Raw genomic sequence first — 14,952 nt, forward strand, 5'->3', positions numbered from 1 at the left:
GCAATTTAGTTAGATGATGGCTGAACTATCTATCATTCTTGCCTGGCTAAAACCTATCAATCCCAGCTTTGAAAATGTTTAATTGACTCCAGGCTCAACAGCTTTTAAGGGAGGAAATTCCAGATTTCCACAACCCTTTCTGTGAATAAGTGCTTCCTGACATCGCTCCTGAATGGCCTGGTTCTAATTTTAAGGTTATGCCCCTTTGTTCTTGACTAGGAGCAAATAGTTTCTTTTTATCAAATCCTTTAATCATTTTAAAACACTTCAATTAGATCAGTCTTTGATCTTCTATACTCAAGAGAACGCAAGCCTAGTCTATGTAACCGATCCTCATAATGTAACTATTTTAACCCCAATATCACTCTGGTAAATGTGTACTGCACCCTCTCTAAGATAAATATCTCCTTCCTGAGGACCAGCAACCAGAACAGAACGCAATGTTCTAAATGGAATCTAACCAGAGCTTGGCGAACTGGAACAGAGTGTCCATCCCTTTGTGTTTCTAACCCCCTTTGAGATAAAGGTCAACATTCTATTTGTTTTGAAACTAACTTTAGTAGATCTTGAGACATGGAAAACTAAATCTCTCCTCCACAGTTCCTCCTTTTCACCATTTAGAAAATACTTTGGTCTGAGGTCCAAAATGGATAATTTCCCATTTTTCCACATTGAACTTCAGCTGCCAGTTTTTGCCCACATTACAACAGGGGCTACACTTCAAAAACATTTCTTTGGCCGCAGGGTGTTTTTGAATGTTGTGAGGCCACGAAAGGAGCTATGTAAATGAAAGTCAATGTCACTTTGCAAATTTCTGTCCTCATCTATTTACTATGCCACCACCTAACTTGGTGTTTTCAGCAAACTTGCATAAACAGCCCTCTAATCTTTTATTGAAGTCATTAATGAATATTATGAAAATCTGCAGTGCCAGTTTAGATCCTGTCAATTTGAGTACATTGACCATTATCCCTACTCTGTCTCCAAGAGATTCACCAACATTTCGTCTCCCTAATTTCTCCATCACCATTGTTTACTTGCATTTAATCGAGTAAATTTCCCCCCTTGGTTTATTTTTCATTTTCCTCCTATCTCTGGTACTTTATTCTCACCCTGTACTGTGAAGAGAGTAAGTATTCAACAGAGTAAAAACGCAAAGTCAATATTTAGCAAGGTCTTCAATTTCCTGGTTTTCAAATCACCTTCACCTGGCTTTAAGAGGTTGACATTACTCTTGGTCACCTACTTTCTCTTAATATCCTCTTTGGTCCTGTCTTCACAAAGGAGGACACAAATAACATACCAGAAATGTTGGGGAACACAGGGTTTAGTGAGAGGGAGGAACTGAAAGAAATCAGTATTAGTAGGGAAATGGTGTTGGGGAAATTGATGGGATTGAAGGCCAATAAATCCCCAGGGCCTGATAATCTACATCCCAGAGTACTTAAGGAAGTGGCCCTAGAAATAATGGATGCATTGGTGGTCATCTTCCGAGATTCTATAGACTCTGGAACAGTTCCTACAGATTGGAGGGTAGTTAATGTAACCCCGCTATTTAAAAGGGAGGTAGAGAGAAACAGGGAATTATAGACCAGTCAGCCTGGTGTCGGTAGTGGGGAAAATTCTAGAGTCCATTGTAAAAGATTAAATAGCTGAGCACTTGGAGAACAGTGGCAGAATCGGACAGAGTCAGCACGGATTTATGAAAGGGAAATCATGCTTGACAAATCTACTGGAATTTTTCGAGGATGTAACTAGTAGAGTTGATGAGGGGGAGCCGGTGGATGTGGCTTATTTGGACTTTCAGAAGGCTTTTGACAAAGTCCCACATAAGAGATTGGCGTGTAAAATTAAAGCGCATGGGATTGGGGGTAGTGTATTGAGATGGATAGAAAACTGGTTGGCAGACAGGAAATAAAGAGTAGGAATAAACGGGTCTTTTTCCGAATGGCAGGCAGTGACTAGTTGGGTACCGCAGGGATCAGTGCTGGGACCCCAGCTATTCACAATATATATTAATGATTTAGATGAGGGAATTAAATGTAATATCTCCAAATTTGCAGATGACACAAAGCTGGATGGGAGGGTGAGCTGTGAGGAGGATACAGAGATGCTTCAGTGTGATTTGGACAAGCTGAGTGAGTGGGCAAATGCATGGCAGATGCAGTATAATGTGGATAAATTCAAAGTTATCCACTTTGGTAGCAAAAACAGGAAGGCAGATTATAATCTGAATGGCTATAAATTGAGAGAGGGGAATGTGCAACGAGACCTGGGTGTTCTCGTACACCAGTCGCTGAAGGTAAGCGTGCAGGTGCAGCAGGCGGTAAAGAAGGCAAATGGTATGTTGGCCTTCATAGCCAGAGGATTTGAGTACAGGAACAGGGATGTCTTGCTGCAATTATATAGGGCCTTGGTGAGACCACACCTGGAATATTGTGTGCAGTTTTGGTCTCCTTATCTGAGGAAGGATGTACTTGCTATAGAGGGAGTGCAGCAAAGGTTTACCAGACTAATTCCTGGGATGGCAGGACTGACATATGAGGAGAGATTGAATTGGTTAGGATTATATTCACTGGAGTTCAGAAGAATGAGGGGGGATCTCATAGAAACCTATAAAATTCTAACAGCACTAGACAGGGTAGATGCAGGAAGGATGTTCCTGATGGTGGAGGAGTCCAGAACCAGGGGTCACAGTCTGAGGATACGGGGTAGACCATGTAGGACTGAGATAAGGAGAAATTTCTTCACCCAGAGAGTGGTGACCCTGTGGAATTCGTTACCACAGAAAGTAGTTGAGGCCAAAACATTATATGTTTTCAAGAAAGAGTTAGATATAGCTCTTGGGGCAAAAGGGATCAAAGGATATGGGGAGAAAGCGGGAGCAGGCTATTGAGTTGGATGATCAGCCATGATCATAATGAATGGCGGAGCAGGCTCGAAGGGCCGAATGGCCTACTCCTGTTCCTAGTTTCTACGTTTCTATCCTCATAAAAATCTTTCCGGTTGTCCTTGAGAACTCCAGTATTTTCTCTCATTTCCTTTTTGCAGCTCTCACTACTTTAGTATCACTTTGTAGTTTTTTTATAGATCCCCCAGCCCGCAGGATCCTTATTGCTCTTTGCATCTTTCTTTTAGTTTTACTCTACCTCCATGGAGAGTTTCTACTGTTTGTTTGCCGTTTACCGATAGCCCATCTTTCCAATGCTGGACTGACATCCTTTCTCTGTATTGGTCCTCCTCCTTTTCCATTACTCCTCTCCTTTCTAAAGACGCTATAAATTGGTATATTTTTCTTCCAATAATGCTCAGGTTGTAGCCAGCTTTCACATACTCCTTCAGTTCAAATTCACTTGTTTCATCCCTTACATTCCATACATTAGTGTATATTACATAGAATTTACAGCCTTGAAACAGGCCACTCAGCCAACTGGGGTTCACCATGCAGTGCTTATATACCACACCTCACCCTAATTCATCTAACTCTTATCAGTTTATCCTTCTATTCCTTTCTCCATCATTTATTTATCTAACTTACTCTTAAATGATCTATGCAATTCATCACCACTATTCCAGATGTTAGCCAAGCTCCACATTCTCACCATTTTCTGGGTAAAGAATCATAGGAAGTTTTGGCACAGAAAGAGGCCACTTGGTTAGATCTAACATTTTTATTTTTAGATAAGTGGAGAGTTTGTTTGAATATCAAAGGGGAGTCAGAGGTAACAAGAAACATGTTTACATCTTACAGGAGTTCCACAGGTAAATAGTAATGGGGTATTCTATTTTATTGACCCGAAAGCAAATAGAGATATAAAAGATTTTATATTTGGAAGGATTTGAGTTTCAAAGAGGTGTGAGAACAATGAAACCAGAGGTGAAAGGGGAAGAAAGTTATTTTAGAGTTACTGTGGATAGCTTATGATAGAGATAGCTGGAGCTGTTTGAGCTGTTGAGCTTATGCTGGAGTTCTAGACTGGGAGAGGATGCCGTTTAAGTCTCGGGCTGCAACAAGCAGTTTTATTCTGAAGTGATTTCCAAGGTAGAGTGGAGGTCATGTGGTATGCCTTTATTGAAGCTACAGCAGTTTGCCTTGTGTAATATTACCGGATTTCTTTTCTAGTTAACATCTCTAAGGGAGTGTTGCCTGGAAGGTGTTTACTTGTGGGTTTTATCAAGTAGAGTTTCTTTTGGGGAAAGTTTTGTAAGACAAACCTTAATTGTGTAAGTGTAATCTTATGTGCTTTAAGTTTTAATTTAATAAAACTTTCACTTTTAATCTTTAAAATCCCAAAAGTGCTACTGGACCTCATCCTGCTGAGATCTTCTTCTCGTTATTAGGATACAAAAAAAAAGGCCAAGTTTCCCTCTGGGATTTGGTTTGCACAGTAATTAACACCGACTGAGGTTATAAGTCTGAGCTGAGGGTTTCTGCCTCTACTCCCCTTTCAAGCAGTGAGTTCCAGACCCCCACAATGCTCTGGGTGAAAAAAAAAACTTTCCTCATCTCCCCTCTAACCTTTCTACCAATCCTTTTAAATCTATGCCCCCTAGTCACTGACCTCCCTGCTAAATTAAATAAGCCCTTCCCACCAACTCTATCCAGGCCCCTCATAATTTTGCACATCTCAATCAAATCTATCCTCAGCCTCCCCTGTTCCAAGGAGAACAACCCCAGCCTATCCAATCTTTCCTCATACCTGCAACTTTCTAGTCCTGGCAACATCCTCATCAATCTCCTCTGTACCCTCTCTAATGCAGTTACATCCTCTCTAATGTCACTTCTGCAGAATTCGATATTGCATTTATTAGTGAATGTCTTATGTTTGTGCTCTGGTGGAAACTCCTTCCCTACACCCACCCTATCATAACAGAGACCTCCATTTGGTCACCCTGCAGTTTCTCTCTTTTCTGGAGAAAAGAGTCCCAGCTTGTTCAATCTTTCCTGGTAGTTATAACTTCTCATTTCTAGCATAATTGCTGTAATTTTCCTTTTGCACCTTTCCCAGCACCTCTATATCGTTTTTTTGTGTTGTAGGAGCTCGGACCTGCTCACAGCAAAACTGAGCAACAGATGCTAAACCTGCCCTTTGCCCTGATGCCGATTCACAATGTAACTCATTGCACCATTGGGGCTTTTCATTCCTCCTGTAGTATTTTAATCAGTTAGTTTGGCACCATTTCCTCTATTTTTCTCTGAACCTTAAGTATTTACACTAATTTTATTGACGATACAGACTTTGCTTTTGTCACTTGTATCTTATCTTTGGCTATTTTCACTCTTATTTGTATTTCCATCTGAAGCCTCTCCACCCCACCCCCTAACCCCCACCCCACTGGTTCACTGCCATCTCTACAGCCCTGACTCCTCTGCAGAGGTGAGACTGCATCTGGATACACAACAGTGACAGTAAAACAGGAGGGACATTAGTTGACCTGAACCCTGACAGTGGTCAATCTGAGTGGTGACACACTCTCCTCCCTTCACCATTTTACTGCAGTCTGAGCTCACATTAAATACAACATCACTACAGTCCCAGGCTGCTTGTTGGAACAATAAGTGGTTTCAGCTCGTGTTCCCAATGTTAGGGGGAGAGAGGCCATTCCTCCTCCTCCTTCTCTACATTAAAGATTAGCCTCGGGGAACAGACCTCCCTTTATAGTTGGTTTCAGAGCTGTCTGCAGCAGAGACAGTTAGCATTTTGACACAAGTTACCCCACAGGTATCACTCCACAAACAAGAGAGAGATTCAGGCTGGATATTCTCGAAATATTGAAGACCGTGCAATGATGCAGCACCTGCTGACATCCTGAGGATGGCCCAGTGGGTTGTATTACCCACAGGGAATTGCCCTTTAAAGGGCAGTAAACAAAACAGCCAGAGCCTCAGGAATCTGCTGACTCCGGGGAAAGTTTGCTTCCCGGTTGACAATGAAGTTAAAAACTTTAAAAGCGATGGTTGATGCAGCTGAAAAATTCCTGGATCCCCCTTGAACGAAACACGAGCGTCTTTGACCACAACCCCAACCAGTGTGTTGCCCATTAACCCCTTCCCCTCCTGCCAGTAACTCCTGCCCTTCCTTCAACAACGCCCACTCTGCCCACTGCTCCTTACCAACTTTCTTGAAGGCTTTCAGAGCGAGTTTCTCGTGGTTTGTCTCCGGCTCTGGGAGCTCCGAAGCCCTGGACCTGGTGCCGATCATGGTGTGTGCCCGGTCCCTGCTTCCTGTGTTGCTCAGGTTGCTGAGCTCCGAGCCTCGGACACAGAGCCGGCCTCTGCCTGCCTGCTGGGCTGCACTGGCTTCAGCCTCTCTCTCTCTCTCTCCCTTCACCGCTCCTTCCTGCCCCTGGTCTCGGTGCCCGGAGCTGCAGAGTCTGCCCCTAGGCTGGGGCTGGGGCTGCTTCTCTCAGCCCGAGACTCTGCGCACCATCCACCTCCTCTCAGCTGCCCCGTCCCTTCACACAGTCTCCTCCCCTGCTCATGTTCTTCAAGCTGAGCAGCTTCTTCTCACAAACCCTTCGTTTATAATCCAGGAATTTCGCTCATGTGACTTTCAGCTTCTATATAAGGAAAGGGTCGTCCTCAATCGAGGTGAAATGGGAAAGAAATTTTCATCGTTTTCTTTGTAGCTGCTGTAAGTCCTCAATGGTCCCATTCACCCCCCAATATAAAGGGCAGACCACTGGCTCGATGCCATGTCAATATTTTCAGCTCCTAGTGCCCAGAATCAGTTCAGAGCAGACCCTCACACGGCTCTCTAACTGTGGCCAGTACAAATGACCACATTCAACTTCTTCAATAGTTTTTTTTTGCATAAAGTATTTCCCTGACAGCAAAGCAGTTGAAGGTGAATTTTTTAATGGAGGGGTGGGTTTTGAGTGAGGAACTGTTTTCAATAGCAGCAGGAGCCAATAAGCAAAGGACAAAGATTGATATAATTGGCAAAATAACACCAGCCACCTGAAAATGTTTTCTACTCTGAAAGTTATGATCAGGAATTCACTGTCTGAAGGGGGCAGTGGAAGCAGATTCAATAATCACTTTCAACGGCAAATTAGATATATTTTATAGTTAAACAAAACCTGTGCTGCACCTTTTTGTTTGAAGATATTCTAGCAGGTGTGATGGATCCACTCCATGGTTTTCAGTGACAGGACATTAACCCAGCAGCCACCTCCTTTATCAGTATCCCTGGCCCTTCTGTACAGGAGCAGGAGCAATAGCCCTACCTCCCCCCAATCCATAATGATGCAGATACGAGGGGTAATGTTGACTGTCACCCACACCTCTACCAAGAAACTGTCTGTACTGGGTTCTGTACCGGGTCAGGCTAATGATATGGGAGGTTCCTCTGTCTGTTGGATGCAAGAATCTGAGGTGAAATGAGTTTGGCCAGTCTCAATTAGTTCCCAGTGGACATTGGCCCTCAACTCAACACTGTCCCGAACTGGCAGTCTCAGAGAGGTCAGAGGTGGGGGAGGTGGATAAATGTTACATTGGTGCCATAGTGCTTGTCTGAGGCTGAGGCTGAGGCTAAGGTATGTTGTTGTGGAGCTGTAGAGTGACCAGAAGACAATAGACAGGTATAGAATGGCTGCTTCTTTTCCAAAAAGCATTTGCTATCAGGCCAAACCACGGAAATTAATGCGCAAGTTTGTTTAATTAACGCTTACATGACCTAATTCAAAGCTGTTGTTCAGGCTTCCTTCAACAATTCAAGGCACATAAAATATAAGAAAGTTACTAATAATTTTTGCAGTGTATTCAGGAAACATTACTCAGAGAGGGGTAAGAATGTGGTACTCAGTTGAGGTGAAGAGCCTGAAAGGATATTGGAAGGAGGAGGCAGAAGGAGACCCATCGAATCTGCACTGGCTCCCTGAAAGAGCATCCACCTAGTCCCATTCCCCTGCCCTATCCCCGTAACCTTGCACATTCTCTCTTTCAGGTAGCAATCCAATTCCCTTCTGAACACCTCGATCGAACCTGCCTCCACCACCCTCTCAGGAAGTTTGTTCCAGACTCCAAACAACCTCTGGGTGGAACAATTTTTCTTCACATCACATTTACTCCTTTTGCCAAGTCCACATTGAATCAATGAGTGAACCAATAAAGGGGCGGTGACCCAATTTGTTGCACTCTTCCTTTATCCTTCCAATTTATAGAGGAGATAAGAACATGAGGGAGAAACAAACAGAGAGTTATGCTGATAGGATGAGACAAAACAAAATGGTAGGAAGCGCATGTGAAGCATAAATACTGGCAAAGATCTGTTGAAGCAAATGGTCAGTTTCTGTACTGTAAATTCGATGTAACTTTCATGTTAGTGTTTGATCTGTAAATGACTATCTCTGAATAAACCTGCCTGGTAGTTTAGACAGTACAGAAGTATCTATTAATTATGTTCTTAGATGTAAATGTATGGTGAAAATCCTACAGTGTAAGCTACAGAGGGTAAATGTAGAAAGGATGTTTCCCCTGGTTCTAGGGTTCTAGAACCAGGGGATACAATCTCAGAATAAGGGGAAGGCAAGTTAGGACTGAGTTGAGAAGGAATATCTTCACTCAGAGGGTGGTAAATCTGAGAGGATGGTGGAGGCAGGTTCGATCGAGGTATTCAAAAGGGAATCGGATTGCTACCTGAAAAGAGAGAATGTGCAAGGTTAAGGGGAAAAGACAGGGGAGTGGGACTAGGTGGAATGCTCTTTCAGAGAGCCAGTACAGACTCGATGGGCCAAATGGCCTCCTTCTGCACTTTAAAGATTCTGTGATAATGTGATACTGAATGAACAGATGTCACTGTGAGACTCCCATAAAGGACAAGTCCAGTCTTTCCTGGTCCCAGCCCATGAGCCATTTAGATGCACCAGCAATTGGAGAAATCGAGTTGATTTGGTGTGACATTGGTATTGAGTGTTGACCAAGTTCACATTGAATCAATGAATGAACCGATAAAAGATCTTTGACCCAATTTGTTATAATCTCACTAGATGGCAAATCGTTCAATTCTCAGTTACATATTCCAGAAATATTAAGACCACTCCCATGAGTTTCTGATTGGCCCTGAAAGAATCTCACAATGGAGCATGAGTCTGAGAACATTGAGTGGACCAAATTAGCCTGAGATTGCTGGGTGGAGGAGTCATCAAACAACAGGTTACATTCAAATTCTGCTATGTATGTAGCCTTTTAAAAATGGAGAAACCTGGTTGCCGAGAAAAACCCAAGGTTTATACAAATACAAGGAATAGTAACTTAAACCAGAAAAACTAGAAAACTAGAGATTGGGTGACAATAGTAAAATGACAATTCCAATACCCCTCTGCTCAGCCTTCAACATCCCAGCCTCCATAAACCTGAGATCATGTAAATTCCCATTGCCACCATCGTAACTCCCACCAAGTCCCATTCACCCAGCACTCCTGAACGCACTGATCTACACTGACTCCTAGTCCACCAACACTTCAAGTTTAACATTCTCATTGCCATGTTTAAATCAATCAATGGCCTTGCCTCACCCTCTCTCTGTAACCTCCTCCAGCCTCACCCTCTCTCTGTAGCCTTCTCCAGCTTTACCATGAGAACTCTGTGTTCCTTCACTCCCCGGTACCTTTGCCTAACCCCAACATTCATGATGATCCAGCCAGCTGTCTAATGTGGGCACTGAGCTCTGGAATTCCCTCCCCAAACCTCCTTGGCTCTCTGCTTCTCCCTTTATTATGCTCCTTGAAACCTACTTCTAACACCAAACATTCGGTCACCTGGTCTAATAACTCTGTCAACTTGTACCTTACTACTGAAAAACCATGAAACATCTTACAATATGAGAAAGAGGTTATATAAATACAAGGCATTGTTGTTGTGCTCAACCTTTGAGTACCCAGACTGATTGGTGTTTTAATACTGCCTTCAATGCAATTACACTTCGATTCTCCTGTCTGATCCTAATCAAAAATTGGAGCCAGTGCCATGACATACAGTGTGACCCACAGTGAGGTACAGTGTGACCCACAGTGAGGTACAGTGTGACCCACAGTGAAGTACAGTGTGACCCACAGAGGGGTACAGTGTGACTCTCAATGAGGTACAGTGTGACCCATAGAGGGGTACAGTGTGACTCTCAATGAGGTACAGTGTGACTCACAGTGAGGTACAGTGTGACCCACAGAGGGGTACAGTGTGACTCTCAATGAGGTACAGTGTGACTCACAGTGAGGTACAGTGTGACCCACAGAGGGGTACAGTGTGACTCACAGTGAGGTCCAATGTGACCCACAGAGGGGTACAGTGTGACTCACAGTGAGGTCCAATGTGACCCACAGGGAGGTACAGTGTGACCCACAGGGAGGTACAGTGTGACTCACAGTGGGGTAGAATATGACTCACAGTGAGGTCCAGTGTGACTCACAATGGGGTACAAAATGACTCACAGCAAGGTACAGTGCGACATTCAGTGAGGTACAGTATGACTCACAGTGGGGCATAGTGTAACTTACAGTGGAATACAGTGTAACTCACTGTTAGGGACACTGGTGTACAGTGTGGCTCACAGTGAAGTACAGTGAAACTCACTGTTAGGTCCAGTGTGACTCACAGCGAGGTACAGTATGACTCACAGTGGAGTGCAATGTGACTTATAGTGAGGTACAGTATGATTCACAATGAGGTACTGTGTAACTCACAGTGGGGTACAGTGTGACTTATAGTGAGGTACAGTATGATTCACAATGAGATACTGTGTAATTCACGGTGGGGTACAGTGTGACTCACGGTGGGATACAGTGTGACTCACAGTGAGGTACAGTGTGATGCACAGTGGGGTACAGTGTGACTCACAGTGAGGTACAGTGTGATGCACAGTGGGGTACAGTGTGACTCACAGTGGGGTACAGTGTGATACACAGTGGGGTACAGTGTGATACACAGTGAGGTACAGTGTGATACACACTGGTGTACAGTGTGGCTCACATTAGTTTGTCTTTTTGCCCATGTGGAAACTACTGCACAGATCAGATGATGTAATTAAAGAGAAAGGCATCTGCTGTAGAGAAATGAGTTATTAAATGTCCCTGTCATGTTGCAACTGGATTTAGCAGAAAGATTAGAGTCAGTCAAAAAAACACAGACAGATTAAATAAAGCCTCACTGTTTCAGCTTTGAACTGATCATTAAAGGAAGATGGTCAGCGGGTTTTCACTGGCTGGATATGTTGTATCTCTGTGACTGTGAAGTGGGGAGGATCATTGCTGTGTCCAGTTACTTTTCACATTTTCACTCTGCATCCTTAAAACAAATTGTAATCAGAATCCATCTTTGTGAGATTTTCTGTGCTTATCTTAATTTCTGGACACAATTGTAGTTAGATATTAACAGGTTGAACAGGGTTTGTCTCTTGCGATTGGATCAGAACATCACTGGCTCTGACAGCTCTCAGTGTTACTCGCTCAGTGTTACAGGTGAATTGATGTCAATGACCAATCCTGATCTACTGACTCCCTTGCTGAATACAGCTTCTCAGGCACCAGAAGCTCAGTGATACCTGAAAGTGAATGTTAGCAAGCTGTTTGACTGTGGTGTGCATCACAGCTAGCCTAATTTAGTTCTCACACATTGTCTACATGTATACATTTTCCATTAGAATTCACTGAATAATAACCAAGAACTTGAATGCTGGGCAATTTTTGCTGTCTCTAATTTGAAGGTGAGGAGCCTCTGGCTGATGTCACTTAAGAGAACAGGGTCTGCAGATCAGATCTGGGACTGTTTGTCCTGTGCTTTTGGGTGACATTGGTGATGTCTTTCACAGTGATGGAGCCACCTCTGAACCATCTGCATTGTGGCATTAAGGCTCCTGTAGACAAAATCTTCATAAAGCTGTAATTATGAAAAAAATAAGCATGGTTTGGGGAAATGTAAATACACGGCACTTAACAAAGGCATTTTAGAATAGAATTCAATTTGCAGTGAGAGCAAGAATTGAACTGGATTGTTTCCCAGTGAGAAGAGGGCGGAGGACACCAGCAAGTCAGATGTGAGAGGCTGTCGACCTACAAATAAAAACAGTCTCCATCCTTACCCCCAACGTTCTGCTCATTCCTCATTGCTACTTTTTATTTCTCAATGCCATGTCCCAGCAGCCTAACATACCGTGTTTTTTGTTAAAATTGCCATGTCCCTAACCTGGAGCCAGGTTTTGACACCTCCAGATTCAGGCAGGTAACCAGTAACTTTAATTCACACGCTAATCCCTCCCGATCGTGGCCAAGTGATCTGCTCTCTTACTCTTCACAAAGTCTCCATTGCATAGTGCATGGAGCTGTTTGAATTAAGCTTCGCATTTCAATCAAGACTCGAACACAGAAACTCAATCATCTTCAGCTCATCTTCCTGATATCACTCCTGAGAAGTTTAATAAAATTCTCATTAAAAAAAATGCTCAAACTGCCTGAGCCTGGCTGCTGGACAGTCTTTAATTGACGCAGTGCACATAGTATCAGGAAGTTAATGTTTTGGGCAGAGTGCATCCCAGACCCAGCAGCTCCGAGGAGAGGGTCAGCTCCATCCCAGACCCAGCAGCTCCGAGGAGAAGGTCAGCTCCATCCCAGACCCACCAGCTCCGAGGAGAGGGTCAGCTCTATCCCAGGGCCCAGCAGCTCCGAGGGGAGGGTCAGCTCCATCCCAGGCCCAGCAGCTCCGAGGGGAGGGTAAGCTCCATCCCAGGCCCAGCAGCTCCGAGGGGAGGGTCAGCTCCATCCCAGGCCCAGCAGCTCCGAGGAGAAGGTCAGCTCCATCCCAGACCCAGCAGCTCCGAGGGGAGGGTCAGCTCTATCCCAGGGCCCAGCAGCTCCGAGGGGAGGGTCAGCTCCATCCCAGACCCAGCTGCTCCGAGGAGAGGGTCAGCTCCATTCCAGACCCAGCAGTTCCGAGGGGAGGGTCAGCTCCATCCCAGGAGACTTATAGTCAAGTAGAACAGCCATCCAGATTTTGGACACGCTGTAGAAGGAGTGGGATAAAGATGAAACATCATGTAAGAACCACACCGTGGGGAGTCTGATTGAACACCTCCGCACCCTGAATTAATTTTGCCCTCCTCTTACCTCGAGTAGCTTTATCTGGGTTGTTGGATGCAATTGGAGGGTGAAGTCCATTCCCTTGAGGGTCATGCCATTGACTCAGTTTCACTGTCTGCTTCTTCTTTCAGTCCTGTGCAAGAAAGAACACGATGCACACAGACACCACGAAGACATTGCCTCCTTCCACTTCAGTTCATGTGAGGGTCTCAGGATCTTAGAAAAGGTAAATTGATCCTGGATCTTTAAACATTAGTGCTTCTTCAGCACAGGTTGCCTGTGAGTGTTGGACATCCTGTGTTCCCTTCCCTTATTTCTTTAGTTAAGTAGGATCACCTACTGAACAGAAGGAGACCATTTGGCCCATTGTGCTTGTGCTGGATCTTTGAAAGAACTATCCCAATTTCTCCCATTCTCCCGCTTTCCCTATAGCCCTGGAAATATTTTCCTTCCCAAGTATTTATCCAGTTCCTTCTGCAAAGTTACTTTTGAATCTGCTTTGAGGCAGCACATTCCACATCAGAACAACTCACTGCATAAAAGCATCCTCCCCACCTCACATCCAATCCGCTTGCCAATTATGTGAAAATCCCAGGACCTCAATTGCTTCCAACCCTGTTGAGTTAATGGATGAATCCCTAATGTTCCTCACCCTGTGGCTTGTCAGTGCTGTGCATTATAAGCAATTTTCTCTTGCATGAGAACAGATTGTTACTATCAAGCACAGACTTGTTGGTAAATGTGGCCATCGGAGAAGTTGTATGACTTGTTTTATGAGTTCCTATTTAGGAAATGATTTGAAAAAAGAGGTGTGAGCTTTGCTGAACTCTCTGTTGAGAAAGCATAACTTTTCCAAGACAACAGAGTTTATTTACATCAAGTCATTATTCTTATGTTTATGTTACTAGCTGGGTATGATAGTGTAATGGTTATAACAGGTTAGCAATGCAGAGACCTGGACTAATAATCCTGACAATGGAAGTTTAAAGACGACCAGTTTGAGATTAACTTTCAGTTTTGTTTAAGGCAAAATCATAGCTTGCTGCTGGTGTCCATGAAGCTGTTGGAGAGCCGAACTGGTTCATTAATGTCCTTTTGGGAAGCAGAGAGAATGGGCAGAATTTTCCATTTTTGAGACTAGGTGCATTGGCAGGCTGGTTTTGTGGCATGTTTCCCGCTGGGCTGTGTGGTGGGAACTCGCACCCGATTTCGTGCTCGGAAGCTCATTAATTATGCACGAGCAAGTTTCTCTCCGAACCAGGTGGCGGGCCGGGAACTGATTTACCCACCCTGCCGTTACCTAATGGGGTCAAAGGTCTGGACGCCATATTTAAACGCCACCCTCACTCTCTCCAGCCCAGCTTGGAGAAGAAAACGTCTGGAAACGGCTGTGGCAAAGGAAAGAGCTGCTCTGAAATTTAACAACGATTACCTGGAGGCCATTGTCAATGGGGTATGGCAACACAGGGATTCCCTCTACCCTAAGATTGGCTCCAGAAAGGCCAGAAACCTCAGCTTGTTGGCCCGGGAGGCCATTGCGAGGGCAGTGGGCACATCAGGCAGCCACCCTAGAAACGTCACCCAGTGCAGGGAACAGGATGAATGATCTCATCCACTCCACCAGGGTAAGCTGACCTTCTCCTCACTCCAATCTCACACTCTCATTATGGCATCATGCACTCAAATCGTTACACTGCTCAGGAGTCTCCCACAATATAAGCAGGGGACACATCAGCACTGATTGTCTCTCAGGCACTTTATCATCACCACCATCTCATCTATCACGCAGCACAATCTCCATCCTCAGCCCTTACTGGGGAGGGCTCGGCACAGACAGCGGGCATGCATGCTTCCCAACCTCCATCTCTTCTCATCACGTTC

At 44.5% G+C, this 14,952-nt stretch overlaps 1 protein-coding gene across 4 annotated transcripts in view; it reads right to left on the reverse strand.

Moving 5' to 3' along the window:
• LOC144668087 (1-phosphatidylinositol 4,5-bisphosphate phosphodiesterase delta-3-like) overlaps window positions 1-6,490 on the reverse strand; it is an 82,496-nt gene extending 76,006 nt beyond the window's left edge. For 3 of the 4 annotated variants that reach the window (XM_078529861.1, XM_078529862.1, XM_078529859.1), the window contains exon 1: window positions 6,116-6,342. In XM_078529861.1, the coding sequence (XP_078385987.1) occupies window positions 6,116-6,203 (88 nt within the window). In that variant the 5' untranslated portion in view covers window positions 6,204-6,342. Of the gene's footprint in view, window positions 1-6,115 lie in introns of all 4 variants that reach the window. The other variant, XM_078529858.1, reaches the window with a different exon arrangement.
• Between the last annotated feature and the right edge of the window lie 8,462 nt (window positions 6,491-14,952).

Source organism: Cetorhinus maximus, chromosome 25, assembly GCF_964194155.1.
Source record: "Cetorhinus maximus chromosome 25, sCetMax3.hap1.1, whole genome shotgun sequence".
NCBI lineage: Eukaryota > Metazoa > Chordata > Chondrichthyes > Lamniformes > Cetorhinidae > Cetorhinus > Cetorhinus maximus.